Genomic DNA, 21,939 nt, shown 5'->3' with positions numbered 1-21,939 from the left:
CACACACACACACACACACACAGACATGCACACACAAGCCAAACTGTATTTTTATACTGTCAGTTAAAAAATGAAGATTAATGTTTCAGGTATCTTCTAAATTGATCACTTGAACATCTATAAAATTCAGGTCTAGAGCCTTCTGACATGACCAGGAACTTTGATGATGGCATGAAAAATGTTGACATGTATAAGCAAAAACACCATTCAAATGATGAAGTGCAATATAACTATGTAACTATATATATTGCTATATATAAAACTATATATTTATAATTATAAATTATTTATATAATTGTATATGTTTATAACATTTATATATTATAATTTGTATATTATATATACTTATATATATACTTATATATATTATATACTTATATATAGAGAGAGTTATCCATCCATTTAGAGATATTTTGGAAGGTCTATTGAATATAAAGACATTTAAAATGGTAAGGTTACCAAAAGTCAACAGGAATTAACCACATAGCTATAAGTCTCAGAGGGGAAAAAAAAAGACTGGTTTCTATTTGGGAACAGATAGGCTTTTAGTGAAAGTTTCTTTTCAGTTTATTTCTTTATTTTGAGAGCGAGACAAGGGAAGGGCAGAGAGAGACAGGGAGAGAGAGAATCCCAGACAGGCTCGGAGCTGTCAGCACGGAGCCCAGCGTGGGCCTCGGACTCACAAACCGTGAGATCGTGACCTGAGCGGCAACCAAGGGTCGGACGCTTAACCGTCTGAGCCTCCCAGGTGCCCCAAGTGAAAGTTGTTACACTTCTCTTGGGCTTCCAGGTCCACAGTCCGCAGCAGACCAGCTCTGGCCCTCGCAGAGCTGCAGGGGAGGACAGAATGGAGGGCGAGGTGCAGCCCGCTCGGTGCCTAGAACGCAGCCGGCCCTCACCTCGCTGGGGCCGTCACCGCAGCCAGGTCGGAGCTGTCGGGAGGTCCTGGCTGTGAGGGTGCGGCGACTGGCGCTTATCCATTGGTCCCGACCCCGCCGCCAGGCGCTGTGCCCCTGAGTGCAGGGAGGGAGCCCTGTGGGAGGCCCAGAACTTCTCCTGTCCTCCCTGCCGGTCTCCTCTTCCCGGTATCAAGTGCTGAGCACTGGCACGCACCGAGCCCGACCCCGGGAGTGGCCGGATTCTCTCATGGCCTCTAAGGCGTGTGGTTTCACATCAGCATGATTTAAGTGCAGAGGTAGGAAATGACCTCAACTTTTCCAGCCTCGCTTTCTTTGCTTCAGTACTAGGTTCCGTAGCAAAAAGAAAAAACAAAAAAGCAAAAAACAAAAAACTCGTAAAAAGTAATGTTGTGTTTTTTACCTAAATGAAAGTGATTCAATAACGATTCTGTAGTAAAATGTGGTTTTAAGAAAAGAAGTGTAATTGTATTAAGTTGGAGTTTTTCCTATTTTCGTGTTATTGAATTGTTAACTTGGTAGTTATCACATTAATAATGACATGTTATTAATATTAACTTGATACTTAGCTACTAATTTGGTTATTTGTCCATCTATAAATACTTTTTGAGCTTTTCTCACATACCAGGCACTGTTGTAGGCAGTAGATAAAATGAGCAAGCAAACAGAGAAACAGACAGAAGCTTAAGATCCCTGCCCTTACGGAGGTGACCTTTGCTTCTACAGAGAAGCCCCGGGAAGCCTGTTTCGACCCTGGAAATATAATGAACGGGACACGCGTTGGCACGGACTTCAAGCTTGGCTCAACCGTGACCTACCAGTGTGACTCTGGCTACAAGATTGTGGACCCCTCCTCCATCACGTGTGTGATCGGAGCGGACGGAAAACCTGCCTGGAGTCAGGCCTTGCCTTCCTGCAACGGTACGCGTGGGCCCTGTGCTGTCCTTCCTAACACTTTTACTTTAGAATGCACGGTCTCATTTGACTTTTACTTTAGAACGCAACGTCTCATTTGACTTTTACTTTAGAATGCAACGTCTCAGGGGCGCCTGGGGGGCTCAGGTCATGATCTCACGGCTCATGAGCTCAAGCCCCGCATCAGGCTCTGTGCTGACAGCTCAGAGCCTGGAGCCTGCTTCCGATTCTGTGTCTCCCTCTCTCTCTGCCCCTCCCCTGCTCATGCTCTGTCTCTCTCTGTCTCAAAAATAAATAAATGTTTAAAAAAATTAGAATACAACATTTCATTTTACTTTTACTTTAGAATGCAGTGTTCATTTTAGAAATGCTGTCACGCTTCGGTGCTGTAGTCCCCTAACCAGTGGTTAGGGTTAGATTCCCTTACAGAGCCAATGCGGACTAAGTATTTCACATGCCTTGATCATTTGATGTATGGCCATTGTCACAGGCTTCGGGGAGGGGTGACATTTTTCTCTTAGATAGTCTGGCATTTTTAACTTCTTTTTTTTTTTTTAATATCCTAGGCCTGATGTACATTAAGAGGTACTAAGTGACAGTCTCCAGATGCACTCTTCTGCTTCTGTCTCTGCCTCTGTATTTCAATGTCTCCATGTCTGTGTGTGTGTGTGTGTGTGTGTATACACATGTATGTATGTGTATATATTCATGTGTCATTCTCCCCCCAAATATCACTAGTTGTAGTTCTTTATATGGGCATTCACTTACTAAATCCACATATTAAAAGGTAAGATCAACCTTCAAGAGCAGACAGAACTAGGGCACCTGAGCAGCTCAGTTGAGTGTCTGACTCTTGATTCTGGATCGGGTCGTGATTTCACAGGGCTGTGGGAGTGAGCCCTGGGTCAGGATCCGTGCTGTCAGTGGATCCTGCTTGAGATTCTCTCTCTCCTTCTGTCCCTCCCCAGCTCGTGGTACTCTCTCCCTCTCTCTCTCCTTCTCTTTCTCTCTCAAAAAAAAGAAGAGACAGAACTGACCTACAGTGACAGCAGTCTGGTGGCAGTTACCCCGGACAGTGCAGTGACAGAGAGACAGATGTAGATTTCCGGGTCTCTGGCCGTGTCCGTATGTTAATCTAGTCAGTGATTTCATAGGACTGTCCATAGACCAAAGTGTTCCAGCTTTGGGCATATGACTCGTAACCTCTACCCTGAGATGATGCACATTAAACAGAAGATGGTAAAGCCCATGGTGTTTGCAGAAAAAAAAAATGATTTCCAAGTTATTTTAGGATGAACTCAGGTACCAGTTTAGTTAGATATAATGAACTTACCAAAAGCTTTCTTTTTCTCCCCCACTCAGGACAGCTCACATTACTGGTCCCTTCAGACCAAATAGGTCAAATTTAAAAATTAAACAAAAGAAACAAACCAACGTAACGCCCTTGGTCGCACTGTGACATCCGTGTCCCTAAGTCTGTGTGTGAACCCGAGAACTTGGCGATTTAAGAAGCCACCTTGCCGGGACTCAGCACTGGGTTCTGGCACAGTAAGGACTTCACACGAGTTTCTAGAGGAAATGAATAAGTTAGTGAAAAGCTAAAAATAAATTTTCATGGAAAATTATGCAGCCTGTTAAATCTTCCTGATCTGACATGTTTTAATAACCAAAATGAAAACAGATTCATCGATGCTTCTCAGATTCCAGGTCTGGAAGAGCAAACGATGCTGAGAGAGGGAAGCAAATACACCATGGCCCCCCCATGCATAGTGCGCATTTTCATTTTTTTCATTAACGTCTGAACTTAACCAGTAAGGTTTGGGTCCTCAGCATTGTAATCTCTTCTGTGGAGGGTGAGGAAGCTGGCCAGCCTCATAACTCATGTTAACTGCAAAGTGTGTGTGGGACCCTGTGGGATTTCCTTGTTGCAAATCTGCATTCCCCCAACGCCATTGGGCCCGGGATAGGGGTGGCCGTGGGCCTGCCTGCTCTGTTTCAGTCTTGAGGAAAAGCCAGAGAGGAGTCCAGTTCCAGATCCACTCTTAACCTCATGTGCGAGGTGGGAAGGTGGTTCGGTGCCTGTAGGCCTCTGTCTTCTCGTCAGGGACAACGGTGATATTTGCCTGATACCCTCTGTGGACCTATCATAATAATCATATGGAACGATAGCTGTAAAAGATGTAAAAATCAGGGCGCCTGGGCGACTCAGTCAGTTGAGCATCCGACTCAGCGCAGGTCATGATTTTGCGTGTGGTTCATGGGTTCGAGCCCCACATCGGGCTCTGTGCTGACAGCTCAGAGCCTGGAACCTGCTTCAGATTCTGTGTCTCCCTCTCTTTCTACCTCTCCCCCACTCATGTTCTGTCTCTCTCTCTCTCTCAAAAAGAAATAACCATTAAAAATATAGATACGTAAAAATCCACGTATATTTATGTTACATTTTGTAGAAACTTAATGTCACATTTTAATTATATTTAAAATGCACATGCCCTTTATAAAATATAAATAATGCCATATACGTAAAATAAAATGCCCAGTAACCTCATAGATTTGGAAGGGCCTGAGAAACATCATTCATCTCAAATTCTTAAAAAGCAATCTAAAACTTCTATTTCAGTGTTTATTGTTATTTTTTACTTTTGAGATTTTGGAAGCCACTTGTTCTATATGTAAATTACCCTTTACGTACATACACATATACACACCTATGAGTGTAAAGGGAAATTAATCTATAAACATAATAAAAAATATTATTTATATTAATAACATACAAACATATATAATATATATTGAAATATATATATTTATACACCAATAATATATAACATTAATATAATAAATATAATGTTGATGGATAACTAATAATATAAATAAGTAATATGTATTTTTATTATGTTTTTAGGTTTATTTCCCTTTATACTTATAGGGTGTATACATGTATATATATTTCAATATATACTAAATATAGATATTGAAATAAATACATTACATTAAATAAAATATATATTAAATGTAGATTAAATATACGTGTGTGATGTACATGATTCATGTACATGTATATGTAAAAATAATATGCATATATAGAAAGCAAATTTATGAGGGAAGTGTGTAAATTTTAGCACCAGGCAGTGTATTTAAGTCGTGGCCATGAAGGCCAGCTTGTGAGTCAGTGCCTCCCCTGGCTCTATTTAATGAAAAATGCTGAAAAGCCACATACTTAAGTTACCGTGTGAGCTGCTTTGGGCAGGTTCGACAACATGGAAGTTTTGGGGTCCTTCCCGCTAAATCTCCTAAAAACTAACATGAGGGGTGTCTGGGAGGTGACACAGTGGAACCCAGGCAGTGCTCTCACGGGAGCCTAGGGTCCTAGATCGCCGTCCCAGAAGTGGGTCCAGGGCTGCCTGCAGGCTGCTGTCCTAGGTCTTGAGGACCCCACTTTCCAGGGGAGAGGTTCTGAGGGTGGGGATTAGAGCAGGGCCCAGGGGTTATCCAACTAGAGGCGGCCAAATTCTGGCTGCACCACCCAGGGCTCAGGACGTAAGAATGCCTACCTCACCAGTGTTGGAAAGATTAAATGGCATATGCATATGGCTGTCTCAGACAAAGTAGGTGCTCAATAAATAGAAAATCTGGATTCTGTATGTAGATCTTAATCTACATGTAAATGGAGTACATGATCCTTTTGATAAAGCAGAGGGCAATGATGGCAGACTCTTGGTCTGACATCCAGTCACATCGTGACTGTTGAGCATGAAACCCCAATAAGTGCAATGCACTTACACACACCACAGTTCCCAGCAGACATCCCGCGTAGATAATGTGTGAACAGAAACACCTCCCGGGATATAACTTTCTACAGAGGTTCTAATGTTTTTTCTTGTATTCCACTAAATGATCTGTACATCCCAGGTGTGGTAATATCCCTCTTCAGACATCTCCATAGAGGATATATATATGGGGACCAGAGAAAAATAAGAAAGAACGTGAGTTTTAGACTTTGTTAAATAATAATGCAGGAGGAATTAAATTTGTATTAAACTCAAATACAATTTGAACCTGTGGGGGAATGATAGCCACAAAATAAACATAAATAAAAGAAGTCACATTTGGATAATAGATACAGAATCAGATTTTAAATTAGAGACTATTTCTTCTTCTGTATTTGAAGACCCATTAAGCCAAGAGCAATTTCTGTTTACCTGTCATCAAAGTGCACAACACATAAATTTTTATTTATGCTATTTATTTACATTTAAGTAGAACTCAAAATACCAAATCATTAAAGTAGAAATTACCTCCCCCCATAGTTTATTTTGGATCTGTCATGGGGAATAACACATTTTGTGCATGAATCACTACCTGTGGATCATTTAGATGACCAGCTAAACCAGGGATTTCTGCTATATTGTAAACATTTCAAGCCTGAATGGCTCAGTCTATTAAGCGTCCAACTTCGGCTCAGATCATGATCTCACGGTTCACGGGTTCAAGCCCTGCATCAGTCTCTGTGCTGACAGCTCAGAGCCTGGAGCCTGCTTCATATTATGTGTCTCCCTCTCTCTCTGTTTCTCCCCCATTCATTCTCTCTCTCTCTCTCTGTCTCTCTGTCTCTCTCTCAAAAATAAATAAAACATTAAAAAAAACATTTGAATATTCCATATATTATGGAATGCAGGCTGCACGTTCTGGACTAGTTTATTTTAAATGTAGAATATGATTTTTTTTTCTTGGTGATTCATCTGTTGTCTGCAGTTTTTCTTCACTGAAATTTACTGTAAATTGAACTGAAATTGAAACAACCCAGAGCCCGTTTCATGGGTCAGGATGTTAGCTGTGTTGTTTCAGTTTACATTCAATTCGATTGAATTTTGTTGCCTTTACATATGAGACGTACATTCCAGTTAACCAGATGGATGAGTGAGTTCTTGTTACCATCTGTACTTATGATGTTATTACTCTTTATTCATTTAGAAAATTATCTGTTTCATTCATTAATTACCAAAGAGCAAGAACATCTTTATTTTTCTTTTATCACATTAACGTAAAATAATGCCCATTACGGAAAAGACCATACCTATCTGCGTCTTAGGTCAGCGCAGTAACACGGACAGAATAATCATTAAGAATGAAATGAAAATCCTGTACATATTTTTGTCAATTTCACAAATGTTTGCTTGTGTGCAAAATAGTTCTGGTGCTTATCTAGAACGTGTAAGCACAACCTGATGCATCAAGGAAGCAGTGGACCTAAAATGCCAGGTCAGTTTCCTTTCATTTCATCTTTTTTTTTTTTTAATGTCTTGTGTTATCACAAAATAATTCTCTTTCATCCTGTCCTTGAACAAAATAAATGTTTGTAGGTATACTTCCACAAATACATCACACAGTGTCCTTGATAAGATTTCTGTCTGTCAGATCATTTGAGCATCCAAATGTTACCCCAGTGGTGATTTGCTTCCACTTTTTATTTATACCTGTGGCTTAAAATTTGAACTGGATGGATTTTCTAGGTTTAAAAGAAAGGATATTTGCACAGTTACCTGCTTGAGTTTTATATGGCTGAGCAAAAAATAGATTTCTATGCTTCATGGTGCTTACTTTTTAAAATTTGAACTGTAAACTTTTAAGGAAAAAAGTAGTTCTGAAATACCCTGGTTGCATTTATATGGATGAGGTGAAAAAAAAATTAAGCGATGTATCTAAATTAGTAGAATAAGGCACCCAGCATTTCATGTAGAACCTTCAGCTTGGGAGTTTAACTTCTATCAACAAGTTAAAGTAGAATTTTTCTTTTTAGAATTGTAAAATGTCAGTGTAAGTGTCGTGGGATGATAAAATTATTCTGAATCAAGACACCAGCGGGAAGACCACACTCAGTGTAGTTAAAGAAAATCTCTACCTGTTGATCGTAAGTAGATCAACGCTGTCAGATGCGTAAGCTGTTTTCCCTTGAAACTTAGAATAAGACTTCAGTTTTCCAAGCTGTTGTGATGTATGGCTTCGAACTCTCACAAATCATGAATGAGGTGCTTTGACATTAATGTCAACATAGTCCAAGGAGCTTTGTTAGTTGCGAAGAATGCCTATCAGTTAGGACTTGATAGTGTGTTAATTAACATTGAAAGGATTAAATATATTGCCTTTGATTTGTCTTTTGGTGCTTGAAAACTGTCTTATCAAGAATAAATAAGTTGTACAAATCTACTTTCTCAAACACTAAAAATGATTCTGACTTGAGGTCCATGGGGTGTATCTGAGACCAGGAGCAGCGTGGTCAGGCTGCAGGCAGCAGGGTCCGGGAGGCTGGTAGTTCAGTGCCTGTCCCGGGTCACACTCTGCAGACTGGGACGTCTTCTGAAGTCACATTTGACGGATTGAAGGATAGGGCGTTTAATTAAACTGGGAGTCACGAGACTAGGATTCAATTGAATGTCTGTTTGAACATGCTTCCAGAGTATTTTCGGTGTTGTCCCAGTGTTTTCAGTGTTTCCTTAGCAGAAGTAATGCCCAAGTGAATAAAATAATGAGAAGGAAAGTAAAGACACGCACACGCGCGTGCGCGCGCACACACGCACACACAGAGCTCTGCACCTAACACTTGTTACTGTATCTGCCCTGGCTTTCTCGTTATGAATCAATTCAGTTTTCAATCAAACTTACAGAGACCCTGGCTTATTAGTAATTCTACATGCTACTCTTGAACTGAGTCTTCGAGATGAAAAGTTCAACAATGAAAAGCTAAAAGCAAACATTATTTTTTCTAAGCCCTGTAGTAATGTAAAAACAGTAGAAAACTGAAATAATTTTTGTAGCTCTTCAGTTAATATGACTGATGCCAACCAGAAGATTCTCGTGAGACTCAAAGTAACTCAGGAATCTGTTCACTTCAGGCTTGTTGTTAGTTTCTTACTAACATTTTCATGATCGTTTTAGCACGTCTGGGAGAGGTTTTGGGATTTCCTGAGACCATCATAGGTTTTTCTCCTAAGTTGTCTTTATTCAAACTTGGTAAATCTCCACTTTTCTTTTCCTTCACTTCCCACAGCGAAGTTAAGTAGTTTTTCCATCGGCCACTTTGTTAAATTTCTTTTTTTAAATTTTTTAATGTTTATTTTTGAGGGAAAGAGTGTGAGCAACAGAGAGAGACAGTGTGAGTGGTGGGGGGTGGGGGAGGGGCCTAGAGAGAGGGAGACACAGAATCTGAAACAGGCTCCAGGCTCTGAGCTGTCAGCACAGAGCCTGATGCAGGGCTTGAACTCCTAGAGTGTGAGATCATGACCTGAGCCGAAGTCGGACGCTCAACCCACTAAGCCACCCAGGCACCCCCCCCCCCACTTTGTTAAACTGTTGAACAAACCAGGTGAGATGCTCATTTCCTCAGTGTTTTCATCTTCCTGCGGCCCCGCCCCTCGCGAGCAGGTGTGGCGATGGTTTTGCACATGCTGTTTGCTTACTCCCTCTTGCAGCTCCCTGCGGAGGCCAGTACACGGGGTCCGAAGGGGTCGTTTTGTCACCAAACTACCCACATAATTACACGGCCGGTCAAATATGCCTCTACTCCATAACGGTGCCAAAGGAGTTTGGTAAGTTTCTCTTTCTTTAATGTTTTATTCGTGGTCATATTTGTTTCGATGTTAATTTTTCTGTCATCTTCTAAACAAACCTTTCGGCTCTGACTATAATAAGAACTATAAAAGAAGACGACTTGTGTTAAAGCAACAGGTTTTCTAAACGTACACGGCATCCACTCCAGTTATTTTATCAATGTCATATGAAATGCGTAAATTTTCTTCTAAGTTTCTGATCCAGAATGATCAGAGAGAATCAGTTTGGCTTGACTCACCCTTTGTTTGAAACTGTTTTTTTTGAGGCAGGATGGCCAAGTGAGGTGGGCCAGGGGAACACTGGATACCAGTCTGCACCTGCATTTCTCAGTCCGATGCTGACGGAAGTCACCGGATCAGTGAGCTCACCTTCGAGTGGGTAGAGATGTAAAAGCGGGCAGATCCCCATGTGACCCCACGACACCTCGCTTACGAATTTCCCTCCTGAACTTCGCTTCCAGTCTGAGCCAGCTTTCCGCGTGGCTTCTTCTCTAGAAGGGCCTTCCTGCCGGGTCTGCACTGGGTTTTCCCAGAGCTGGATTCCCACACCTCCAATCTCACTCTTGGCCACAGACATTTCCTTTGACTTGGGTTCTTTTCTGGAGTAAACCAGATAGTCGTTTTTATAACTTTATAGACCAGGTTCTTTTTTTCCCCAGTAGTACAGTGAAAACCCTACATGGCTAAGTTTTGGTTTTTTTCTTTACATGTGATATAGCAGCCATCCACTCATAGACAGACAGCAGATAAGATTCTAAGGCTAGAATCTGTTTGAGGGAAAACCTCTTGGAAAGTACAATTATAACACAAGTAAGTTACTTGTTGGGTAAGAAATTGGCACGTGGGAGACAAACAGTTTCTGGATGGCAAGTAAGTTGTTCTGCGCGTGTGCGTTTGCACAAGACGGGCAGACATTTCTAATAAATGTTAACTTGGTAAATGAGCGAGGTCTCGCAACACAAGTCGTACGCGACGCCCGATGTCACATGATCACAGCTGAGCCAGTGGTCCTTGAAATTTGCTTTGATATTCGAGTGCTTTGGATGACAAGCGTGTTTCCGGAAGGCGTTATGCTGGCAAACCAAGGTTTTACTCTATTATCTACAGGCCTCTTTGAAACTGACAAAAACCTTCACCAGGAACTGACTTTAGCCTTAGGTGTTTTAGGTCATGGGCCTTTCATGAACCGTGTGACGAACTTGCTTGCTATTTTACTACACACCATGTAGTGTCTACCCCGGGCCAGTACTCAAGACTGTTAGGCTTTTCGGGCTGGGCTTTCCTTGGTGCTTAAGAGATGATGGACATGCTCGTGGAGACCAGGGCAGGGGGACCAGCTCCCCAACAGGCAAAGGGCTGGTTCACTTACTCTGTGAATGAGCGACAGCTGTTACTCTCATTTAAAAAGTGAGAGGGTAGGGGTGCCTGGGTGGCTCAGTCGGTTAAGCAGCCGACTTCAGCTCAGGTCATGATCTCGCGGTCCATGAGTTCGAGCCCCACGTCGGGCTCTGTGCTGACAGCTCAGAGCCTGGAGCCTGTTTCGGATTCTGTGTCTCCCTCTCTCTGACCCTCCCCCATTCATGCTCTGTCTCTCTCTGTCTCAAAAATAAATAAACGTTAAAAAAAAAATAAAAAGTGAGAGGGCTTCAGAATATCTACTTTGCTACAATAAACAAACAATAAAACTTAGAATAGCTCCTGATTCTCACTCTTTTTGCTTGACCATTTCCTTTAAACCAATGTCACTTCTTCAGCTCCCGTTAATTCGTTTTTTCCACGTAAGTGCTTAACGACATCCTCCAGTTACTTTCCTATTCCTTTTACTTTTGTTCATAGATAAACGGCAGAACATATTTATCACAATGGAATATAGCAGCCATATTCTATGATTTTAGTTTATTTCAAAATTTATTGAATTGTCACAACACAATTATGATTTCCCAGCAGATAAAAAAAAAGTCACACCTCTATCCTAAATATTGATCAGAGTTTCCCAGTCTGAAATGTTTAAAGATATACATTTATCACATTCTATCCAGGCAGAAAATTTTAATTTAAATTTTAATTTGAAATTAAAATAGTTGCACAGAGGATTAAATGAAAATCTATACTGCCTTATCTTGTATTATCTTTCTTCTTTTCCTTACTCTCTCCTGGGAAATAAATCAGTTCAACAATTTTGGGGGTACCTGGGTGACTCAGTTGGTTGAATGTCCGACTCTTGATTTCTGCTCAGGTCATAATCCCAGAGTCATGAGATCGAGCCCCACGTCAGGCTCTGTGCTGAGGATGGAGTCTGCTTGGGATTCTCTCTCTCCCTCTCTCTCTGCCCCTACCCTGCTCATGTGCTCTCTCTGTCACTATCTCTCTCTCTCTCCCTCTAAAATAATAATAATAATAATGATAATAACAAACAATTGTGATAAGGGCCAGGATGAACAAAACATAGTCTGTGCCCTAAAATGCCCACTTTTTAAGTGCCACATTAGCTCAAGGTGTGGGCGTCGCTAGGTGGGAAGAGGCGTGGCTGTGGTGAACACAGGTTCCAGGTGGGAAGTAACATTTGAGGAAGGTCTTCAGATACTCCAATTCTCTCCCTGTTTTCACCCAAAGTGTCACCAAAGTACCTTTCTACGACAAAGCTCTGATCACGGGAACACCCTGATACACATTTTTCACTCCCATTTTGCCCACGAGAAAACCCCTCGTTTTTAGGTCCTGAAGTCTCAGGCTGCGGTGGCTTTTGCTTTCCAATCCCCTCCTTGTCTCTTACCCACTGAGCGCCTGCCACACCAGACCTTTTGCCATATTTGTCACCTGCGAAGTTTTGCTTTCAATGTTCACGTACTGAAATAATTCCCTGCCATTCATTCTTCCCCCCAAGTGGTTTAACTTCTCATGCCTCAAGGAAGCGACACTGCTCTCCCCACTATGAGACATGGACTCCCCCTAGGGAGACCCCGTGGCCATGAGCACTTGTCAGTCTTGGCTGCCCGTTTGGGGCAGAGTCAGTCATAGGTCTGAGCTCTGCCCGAGCAGCTCATCAGAGAAGCCTCATCTTGGCCAACATGTAGACCCACACCCGTATTTGTTGTGAGGAGCTCAGTGCACGTTGGCACGTGACGGTCCTGGGACCATGTTTCTCTCTGGATCGTTTCAAATTCTGGTTCTAAAAGTTTCTTGAAATTACGTGTCTGTGATTCACTTTTGTGCTATTTAAAAGACCCAAGCGTCCTGCCTCCAACGTGATGAAGGTTTCATTACTGGAGGAGGGGGGCTGCTATGAGAAAGGAATTGTATGAGCCAGGACCATGTTGAAATCATAAAATTCTCTTCCTCTTTCTAATTCTTTGTTTTAGAGCAGTTCATCCATTGGGAAAGTCCTCCTGGCTTACATGCTTCCTGTAATTATTTGTCTCTAGAAAATTATAAAGGAATTATAAAATCTTAAAATACATGTATGTATGTGTACGTATACTCTATTACGTGCATACTGTACACGGTGCATATTATACATACATGTTTATGTATATATGTAATACATGTGTGTGACAGAATATATGGCATATCTAAAACACACACACACACACACACACACACACACACACACACACACAAGCTATTACAGTTAGATTCCCCTCCATTTGGCCAACACATTAGTTCATTAGAATCTGACATGTATAATTGATACATACATATCCATTTCTTATGCAGAATGAGAATAATTTGAGTTTAAACCTTGCACATAAATAAGAATTAGTCGCTCCTTGCTTATATACTAAATCACAACTGTTTCTAACTATTGTGGAGGCCTATATATTGTCACTTTGAGTGAAAAAGTTTATGAAGTTTGAAGTGCTGAAATGCACAGTAATGTTTTACTTGGAGGAGGTGTGTTCTTGCTATTTATATCACCCATGAGATAAATAAAATTGTGTGGTGGGGTCATAATAAACAGCTCTATGGTATGTTGCTGACCTGTGTGTAAATCGCAATGAGTTCACGTGAATTTCACCTTGTAATAACAAGTGAACAATTTTAAATTCTTCACCAAACTGGCATGTTTTTAAAACCAAGAATTGTCTTGATCCCTGTACCTATTGTACATGAAACGAAACATCGTTAACTGCTCTTAAATAATGGGGCAGCTTTATGGCTATTCTTGTATTATCCTAATTTAGTTCCAGAAAAAAATTTAATATTCAAACAGATTGGGAACAGTAATGCTATTCCTTTTATTATGTTTTAAGACATTGAGAAGCGAAATAAAATTGTTTAAGCCACTGAAAACTCTTAGAAAGCCGGGGAAACCAGTTCATGATTTTCTGCCGGAATCTTAGGAGCACGGTCCTTGAGAGGAATCGGTACATAGGTGGTGTAAGCCTCCGTGTCGTATTTTTTAATAAGCGTTGCGCCACCCACCCCTTTATTTTGCAGTCGTATTCGGACAGTTCGCCTATTTCCAGACGGCGCTGAATGATTTGGCAGAATTATTTGATGGGACACACCCACAGGCCAGACTTCTCAGCTCTCTCTCCGGGTCACATTCAGGTAAACATTCAAAGCATTTGATCTTTAATTTTATTTAGACAGCCAGGGTGACTCATTTTAAACTTGTCTTTTTTTTTTCTTTTTTAATGAGGGAGAAATGCAATCATCTTTGAATTTGCTTGCCTACTTAATGACATTGTATCTTTGATATAAAATTTCAACTGTATGTTTATCTCAGATATAAAACCGCTGACCATCATTTTACTTACTAAGGCTGTAGGAAATACAATATCCATCTCAAGAACAAAGGAAAATATCGGAAAAGAAGGGATAATAAATGATCTTGTGTGTTCTATTTTCTATCCTATGTCCCCTAATCTTCCTGGAGATAAGCAGTATCAATGTTGTGGTCTCAGTCCTTGCCGACCTTTAAATACGTGCGTATAGAGATTCATCACGCTCCCACAAGTACACGGGTGCGTACGTGTATACACATACACAGATGAGTGTGTGCGTGTGTAAATGCGCGTAAACGTACGTGGGGCTGCATAAAACGGGATGCTATTTCAAACTCATTTTGTACGCCACACTTTTATTGAAAATCACATCTGCAGTTCTTTCCCCACGAAAAAGTATATAGACCGAAAGTGATTCGTTTCAGTGCTGAACAGGATTCAGTTGATTAGCGCAGCACAATTTAATTAGCCCCTCGTGGATTGGGACCCTGGGCAAACTGCAAGGTTTGCGCAGTCACTGCGTTGTCATCCCTGACCAAAGTCAAGTTGTGCGTGTGGATCACACACTCTTGCCAACCAAGACTAAGTTTGATTATTTCCTGTTTTTCACTGTTGTTAACCAAGGTCCTTAAGACCTATGTCTTGTTCTTTTCTGCCAATGTCCGATGATGGAATGTCGAGAAACACATCAGAAGATACAGATTTATGTTATGTTGTGTTATGTTATGTTATGTTATGTTATGTTATGTTATGTTATGTTATCTTAGAGAGACAGAGACAGAGTCTGAGCGGGGGAGGGGCAGAGAGAAAGGGAGACACAGAATCCGAAGCAGGCTCCGGACTCCTAGCTGTCAGCACAGAGCCCAATGTGGGGCTCGAACCCACGAACCGTGAGATCATGACCTGAGCCAAAGTCGGAAGCTTAACCGACTGAGCCACCCAGGCGCCCCCAGAAGACACAGATTTAAAGTACTGTTACCTATTGACAAATTCACCTCTGAAATGCTTATGTCATTCATATGCTCCTTAGTGGCATGTGAGAGAGACCATTCCTGTATAGTGGGTGTACTTTAAAAGGTAAAAATATATTTCATAAGTTTATTTTTTCTGAATCTAAATGCTTTAGTATTTTTAAACAAGTTTAAATTCAGATTTTCTTAATTTTCTTAACTGAAGTAAAATCCTAGCAAGTAACTGTCACATAAAGTTGATTCTGAGCTACTGATAAATCTGATTCTTGTATTTCCCACTTTGTCAGCTAACGGACTTACGATCAGTGCCTGCTTCAGAAGGAAGCATAAGTGAGATATTGATTAAATCCACATTTTAATAGAACGAACAGGCAAGACCAGTGTTAAAATCTTGATAGAAACAATGCGTCTGGGTCCTAAACCCAAAGGGAGATCTGATAAGAGTACAACAGCTGAGAGTGAAATTCCGAGTTAATAATAGTTATTTTCCAAAATATTTGCCACCACCCCACAGTGTATTCTACGGATCCCACCAATTACGTCTGGTTTTCTTCGTTAGGTGAAACATTGCCATTGGCGACATCAAATCAGATTCTTCTCCGATTCAGTGCAAAGAGCGGTTCGTCTGCCCGGGGTTTCCACTTTGTTTACCAAGGTAAGGGTCAAAGGTCACTGAGCACACCGCTCTGCCCTCCCCGACATCAGACATACTGCTGTTTTCAGTTAAAGCACTAGCCATTTCTGCATTGTGTGTTTTTTTTAATACTTACGAAATCGAAGGTATTCATATGTTTATAATAAAACGATTTAATAAAAATCTCACAATTTTGCTTTCTGACGCTTAAATATATACGCTATTTCTCCTGCAAAGACACAGTGACACCTCATTTATCTGGCATCATCAGGAAACACTTACTGATCCAATCCCCTCTGTCTGGCACTTTGTACTTTGCAAAAGGATTGCGTGTGTATTATAGTTTATGTAACTCAGTAAAGTGTCTCCTAAGAGTGTAGATTTCAGTACCTGCTTTCGTGAAATACATTTAAAGCACATTTTACAATTCCAGATCTTCCCGTAAAAAAGGAAGTCGAAAAGGCAACTTAACGAAATCAAACAAAACCCAAAATACCGTCCGTGCCTCCGTGACTCTAAACACCCATTTTGTCTTATTTGTGTTCTGTTAACTTTTGCACCTTGACACCTTTATATTTATTTCTGAAATTGGAGCTTATTCAGAATGTTTGAGATTGTGCAAAGTTTCTAAACAATGAGGATTGTTTTGTTTTCTATCTCTAGAGTCTACCTTTGTCTTGTCTATTCAGTGCATGAACTTGACAAAAATCCATGTCAACTGTTTATACACTTTCAGAAGCACAGAGCGGGTCTTTGGATGTAGGTTGTAATGGCCGTGAAGCTTGAGATGTGAGAGAGATTACCACCTTGGCGGATAAACTGTGTGTTCCAAAACAGGAAGAAAGACTTAGTTTTTCCAGGTCTCAATTTTGCTCGAGGCTACACAGATTACTCGCCCCTCTTAGCTATTTTCCTCGGAAGTGGCAAGTGGCCGGGAAGCCCCAAGTGCCAGTAGCTTCTGTCCTTTGCTAAAGACTTTGGAAAACAAGCTTGACATCATAGTGTTTGTGAAAAAAAAAAAATTACGGAAAATAGCAATCTGTCATTTCACTTACAACTCATTTCTAATGCTCTCACGCTGCAAGACCCATGCCCTCAAATTGTTTTCCTAAAATCTATAAACTATAAAATATTTCATCATAAAAACCTCACTGCTCAGGAACAAGATGATGTGTAAAGGAATGAGAAGGAATAGCGCCTTAAGTACACTTTTTAACCTGGAGACATTTAAGCTACTGACACGGACTGTCTTGATAAGGGGCTTTCCTGCCTTTTTGATAAAGATTAGACATCGAATAAAATATCTGAGGCAAATGACCCTAACTCTATCCTACTTACAAATACTGTCCTCAGAAGTCACGACTTTAAAAGGTATGTTTCTTGGCTTCAAGTAACATATCGCCATTAAAATGAATGAAAACAGAAAAGTGGTAAGAAAAGAAAATCATTTATAGGAGGAATATGTTTTCCTTGTCCTTAAGAGTATATAATGACTCTAACACCCTCAATATTTTATAAAGTCTCAATATACCTCCTTTTCTTGCTTTGTTCCTATAGTGAGTTTATGCAAAAATTGTCTTTTTATCAAAGCTAAATCCCTTGGAAGCAAAGAACTAGAATCATGAATGCAGTTTATAAATCACTTGAGAACACCTGGGGACGTTTTCAATACATCTGAAAAGTTAAATTGAATATTACTTTCTGAAAGATGCCGGTTACGTGGGAGCCAAGAAATTATTTGAAATCCATTGTATAAAAACTTTCTGAATAGCACGTTCGAATACCACTTACGGCTTCATTCTTTCCTGAGTTACTAAAGCTTTAAATTGCACGGGGAGTTTCTGCACCTGTTAGAGACATCGGTGGCAAAGTAGGTAGCGAGGTCAGGGCGCAGGGAACCCGGACTCGACCCAGGCATTCCAGCATCACTGCCTCTTGCGCTCCACTCCCCGGCCCTCCCTGCCGCCCGCTTGATAATGAGGCCTAAGTAATGAAGATGTTTCCATCTTTCTGATCCTGTGGAGAAATGGACGTAGACTTTGTTTCACAAAGTGTCCTAATTAACTTATGTCTTTGCTGGTTTTCCTTTGCTTTCCACACCCCTTAGAGGCAGAAGGGTCTATTTGAAAGGGCAGAAGTGGGAAAGACAGTGAGTTAGGACCCACGAGCACCCCAAAAGAGGCGAATGGAGGGGATCCCTTCCTAATCTGGTGCTTTAAATACCTGTCCCACATCAGTTTGTCAGTGACGACTCAGTACCTGTGAAGCCCTGCGTCCAGCTGCTTGGTGCTATTGAATTAAACACTCAAGGACGCTATCTACTCGGGGTGGAGGAACTACTTTCCAGGTCACGGGTCCTACAAGCAGTAGTGTGGACGGAGACGGAGATGACATGGTGCATTTCAGTGACAGGCAGGCACCTTTTACAGCAGGTGGCTCAGGAGTCATTCCTCCTGGGGCCACCTTGCATCCCCCTTGCATTCAGCCACCACACACCTCGGCGATGTGACAGTTGACTCGAGAAGCAAAAGCTGTTGGTAGAACCTACCAGGAACAGACATCTGGAGATTCTCCTGGAGTGTGAGGGTTCCTGGGGCTGTGCTAACGTTTCGGTTTCCCAACTGGACCGCTGTTGATGTTTGTCCTACATAAAGAAAGTTCCCTGAAGACACGGCAGGAGCACGCCTCACTTTCCGATGTGAATGCATTCAAGTGGCTTCTTGGATTTCCTTTCAGGCAACCTGGAGAGGGTGTCCCCTCCCTCCTCCCCCAGCACCCAGAGATTCCTGAGCCCTCCCTCCCTGAGCTCCCAGACCTACACACTGGCAGGACTGCAGTCAGCAAAGGGGATTCTGCACATTTTGATAATCTTTGGCACTCCGCGGAAAATGGATCGCGCGTAAAGTCAGTGTATTCTGGGGGCAGCGAGAAAATCAAAATTCATGTCACCCTAAGAAACCCACCATGTGGAACACTCACCTACTGTTCCTTAATAAATTGAGCACAGTCTGGTTCCTCTGGTGTTAGAAGAGCCCTTTTAGTCTATATTATGATGTGTTTATGTTGCATTTGTAGATTTTTGGGGGGCTCCAAATACACACTTTTTTTCAGGTTTTTTTAATGTTTATTTATTTTTGAGAGAGAGACAGACAGACAGAGCATGAGCAGGGAAGGGGCAGAGAGAGGGAGAAACAGAATCCAAGGTAGGCTCGTGGCTCTGAGCTGTCAGCACAGAGCCCGACGTGGGGCTCGAACTCGCGAACAGGATCATGACGTGAGCTAAAATCTGACCTTGAGCCAAGTGAGCCACCCAGGTGCCCCAAATACACACTTTTTAATAACAGAATCAACCTTAGCAATATTGGAAACAACACAAGAGCCGACGTGCGTGGCCACAGAGACGACTGAGGCAGAGCAGATAAGTCTCCTGTCCTCTCCTGCTTACTCTGAGGCACATGCTAATTTATGGCAGGGTGGTTAAAAACCATCTGCACAACCCCCCCCACCCCCGCTGTGCTCTGTGTGTGCACGTGACTGAATGCGTCTATATTAAACTCGGCAGTCGACAGTGTCTCATGAGTGTACTACTATTTTTAACTCTCTTATATTTGTGCCTGGCAGTTTGCACAGATCATCCATTTTTCTTGGGTATTTCCATGCAGGATTCAGCACTTCATTAAGTTCTCTCAAAATAAGTCATTCACACCAAAGCTAGTAAACCAGGTAGGACATCTTGAATATTTCAGGGGGGAAAGGAGGCCATGTGTTTATATCAAGCTTGCCCTGAGTGCACAACTTACAAGTATCAGTTGGCCGAGTTTCCGTCTTTCTGGACACATTTGCTGTGTGGACAGCTCCATTCCAGATCCCCATCTGAAGCAGCCTCCCGCTTCCTGGCCTTCTGGCCTCCCAGTCTCCCAGATTCACTAGCTTGGGGCTTTCCTGTCCCAGGGTCTCCTACCTCCTACAGCAAGACTCACTGCCCTTAGCAGTGAAATAAACAGATAAACAACCTGGAAGCAGGAAGCACTTTTTCTGAGTTTGGTTAGAAAGAAATTGACGTGAAAATTTCCACGTGAGGTCCTTCCCAGTTGTTTAAGTACATGTCTTTACTGATTTTCCCCAAACCTCATCTCCTTTTAGATGACATAAATTATAAGGTTTTCCACTTCGAAGAGACTCGCGTTTTGTATAAAGAGCTTATAAAGTTCGTACTTCCACAAAAAAGACTGAGCATAAAGTTTTGTTCATAATTCAGTGATGTGTGCTTGAATTCCCTGACGAGTGATGGCTTGTCGAATCCGATTTTTCAGCTACCCAAACAGAATGATTTTGAGAAATAGAAAATGTCCCCCATCACTAAAGAAACAGGCAAGCCAGCCTCCCTTAGACTGGCCGAGTGACTGCTGCGGGCATTCGGGTTTGTTACTGTGTTATTGTCGGTGTCTGGTTTTGTCGTCATACCTGCTCTGAAAGATGGGCGGTGAAGGAGCCGCGTGCGCAGACCTGGGCTGAGCTCTGGCAGTGGCTTCGGGCGAAGGACCCGCCACGTGACGTTAGGCTCTGGCTTCCCCTCGCGGTGGGTGCTCTGAAAGCCCGTGAGCAGCCCCCAGCCCCCGCACCAGCACAGCGCACCTGCCGTGGCCGTCACTCGTCGTTCAGTCCGGCACCTTCTCTCCTGAGCCGACCTCAGTCCCCGTTCGCTTTCCGCTGGGCTGATTCCCCTCTTGCTTCACTGCAGTGTGAAACATTGACTAAAAGATACAGGGTAGTAACCACAGAGGACGGAATTTCTCCCTGATGCTGCCCGAAACATCCAGGTGAAGGGCAGGGACCGGAGGATGGGCCGACAGGGAAAGTGGCTGAATGCTGTTGGATGCTCCCCAGACGGTGCAAGGACGTTTGAGGTCGTCTGTGCCTGCTTCGGCCCCACTTTCCAGAGACTTAAAATTGTTCTTCTCCTCACTGGGGAAACTTCTTCCTCTAGAGAACAACCTTCATAGTATCACCCAGATGTAGGTGTTGTTCATTTATCTTCGTTTCCTTCAAAAAGGACAACCATGAAGTTCATGAGGAAAGGCTGAATAGTGGCCTGTGTCCGAGTGACCCTTGATGGTGTGTTGTCCCCGTGTACGGGGCCTGGAGTGGCAGTGATGCCCTGGAAAAAGTGCTCGCATATTTATTAAATATTAATGTATTATTAGAAATAGAAATGTCACTGTGTTTGAGGCTTCTTAGATAAGCGTGCAGCGTTTGCTATCGGTAGCCGGGTGTTTTTCGTGTAATTCAGGACAAGGAGAAAAATTGCCATTGGAGACATTTCTCCATTTTGGTAACAACAGCAGCAAACACTTGAGAACTGATGCCTCCATGGGATGGTCTTTATTTATTTCCTCTTTGGCCCTCATGCTTCTTGTTCAACTGCACCAAAATGCTGAGACATATAAATATGACAAATAGGAATTTTCAGCAATTTTTATTATGATATAGTTATTCTGCATTCTGTTTTTACTTCTAAAAAAGAGCCATTCTGATGTATCATTGTTTCAACTGTAGTGCTTGGTATATAATTTTATTAACTTTGAGTCAGAATCGTCTTCTGACTCCGTCTCGTAGACTTGCTTTCTTAGGAGCAGTTACTCAGATGCTGCCTGTCACTGGTCAGGTTCAATGCCAAACCTGATGTCCCCATGTTAGGAAAAGCAGTGTGAACATGGAGCACTGTTCTTCGGGAAAACAAGGACGCGAGCACACTGTCAGAGGGGGGCACCGTTGGATGAAAAAATGCACAGACTGAAGAGGATCCTGGACACGATACATACAAACGGCCTTTAGCTGCAGAGAATAAAAACAGATCATGGAGTTTTCATGCCCATACCTTGTGGATCTGTTTCTCAACGAGTCGTTCTGGAGTAACAGACGTCTCTGCGAGCTGAAGTATATTCCAAAAGTTACCCCATGCCCCTTTTGGAAAGCAGAACACTGTCTCACAGACAGTAGATTCCAGTATACAACCTAACAGACCCCTCACCTCACACTGGAACGAGGCTCACCTGCCCGTGACTGTCAGCCGAAGACCAGACCTCAACGAAAACCACAGCCCAGGGAGACCCTGGGGGTGTCTCAGAAGGGGAGTTCTGGGAGGGGCTGGTTATGGGATTGAGGTTTGTG

General features: G+C 42.3%; 1 protein-coding gene across 3 annotated transcripts in view; it reads left to right on the top strand.

The window, feature by feature from the left end:
• The window catches only part of CSMD1 (CUB and Sushi multiple domains 1), a 2,016,427-nt gene that overhangs the window by 1,758,174 nt on the left and 236,314 nt on the right, over nucleotides 1–21,939 (top strand). For all 3 annotated transcript variants that reach the window (XM_045056760.1, XM_045056761.1, XM_045056762.1), the window contains 4 exons: nucleotides 1,644–1,838; nucleotides 9,299–9,415; nucleotides 13,874–13,987; nucleotides 15,694–15,789. In XM_045056760.1, coding sequence (XP_044912695.1) covers nucleotides 1,644–1,838; nucleotides 9,299–9,415; nucleotides 13,874–13,987; nucleotides 15,694–15,789 — 522 coding nt within the window. The remainder of the gene's footprint in view (nucleotides 1–1,643; nucleotides 1,839–9,298; nucleotides 9,416–13,873; nucleotides 13,988–15,693; nucleotides 15,790–21,939) is intronic.

The sequence above is a fragment of the Felis catus genome, chromosome B1 (assembly GCF_018350175.1).
Source record: "Felis catus isolate Fca126 chromosome B1, F.catus_Fca126_mat1.0, whole genome shotgun sequence".
In the NCBI taxonomy this organism is placed as follows: Eukaryota; Metazoa; Chordata; class Mammalia; order Carnivora; family Felidae; genus Felis; species Felis catus.
The sequence above is the reverse complement of the archived record's forward strand: the minus strand, read 5'-3'. Positions and strand labels throughout refer to the sequence as shown.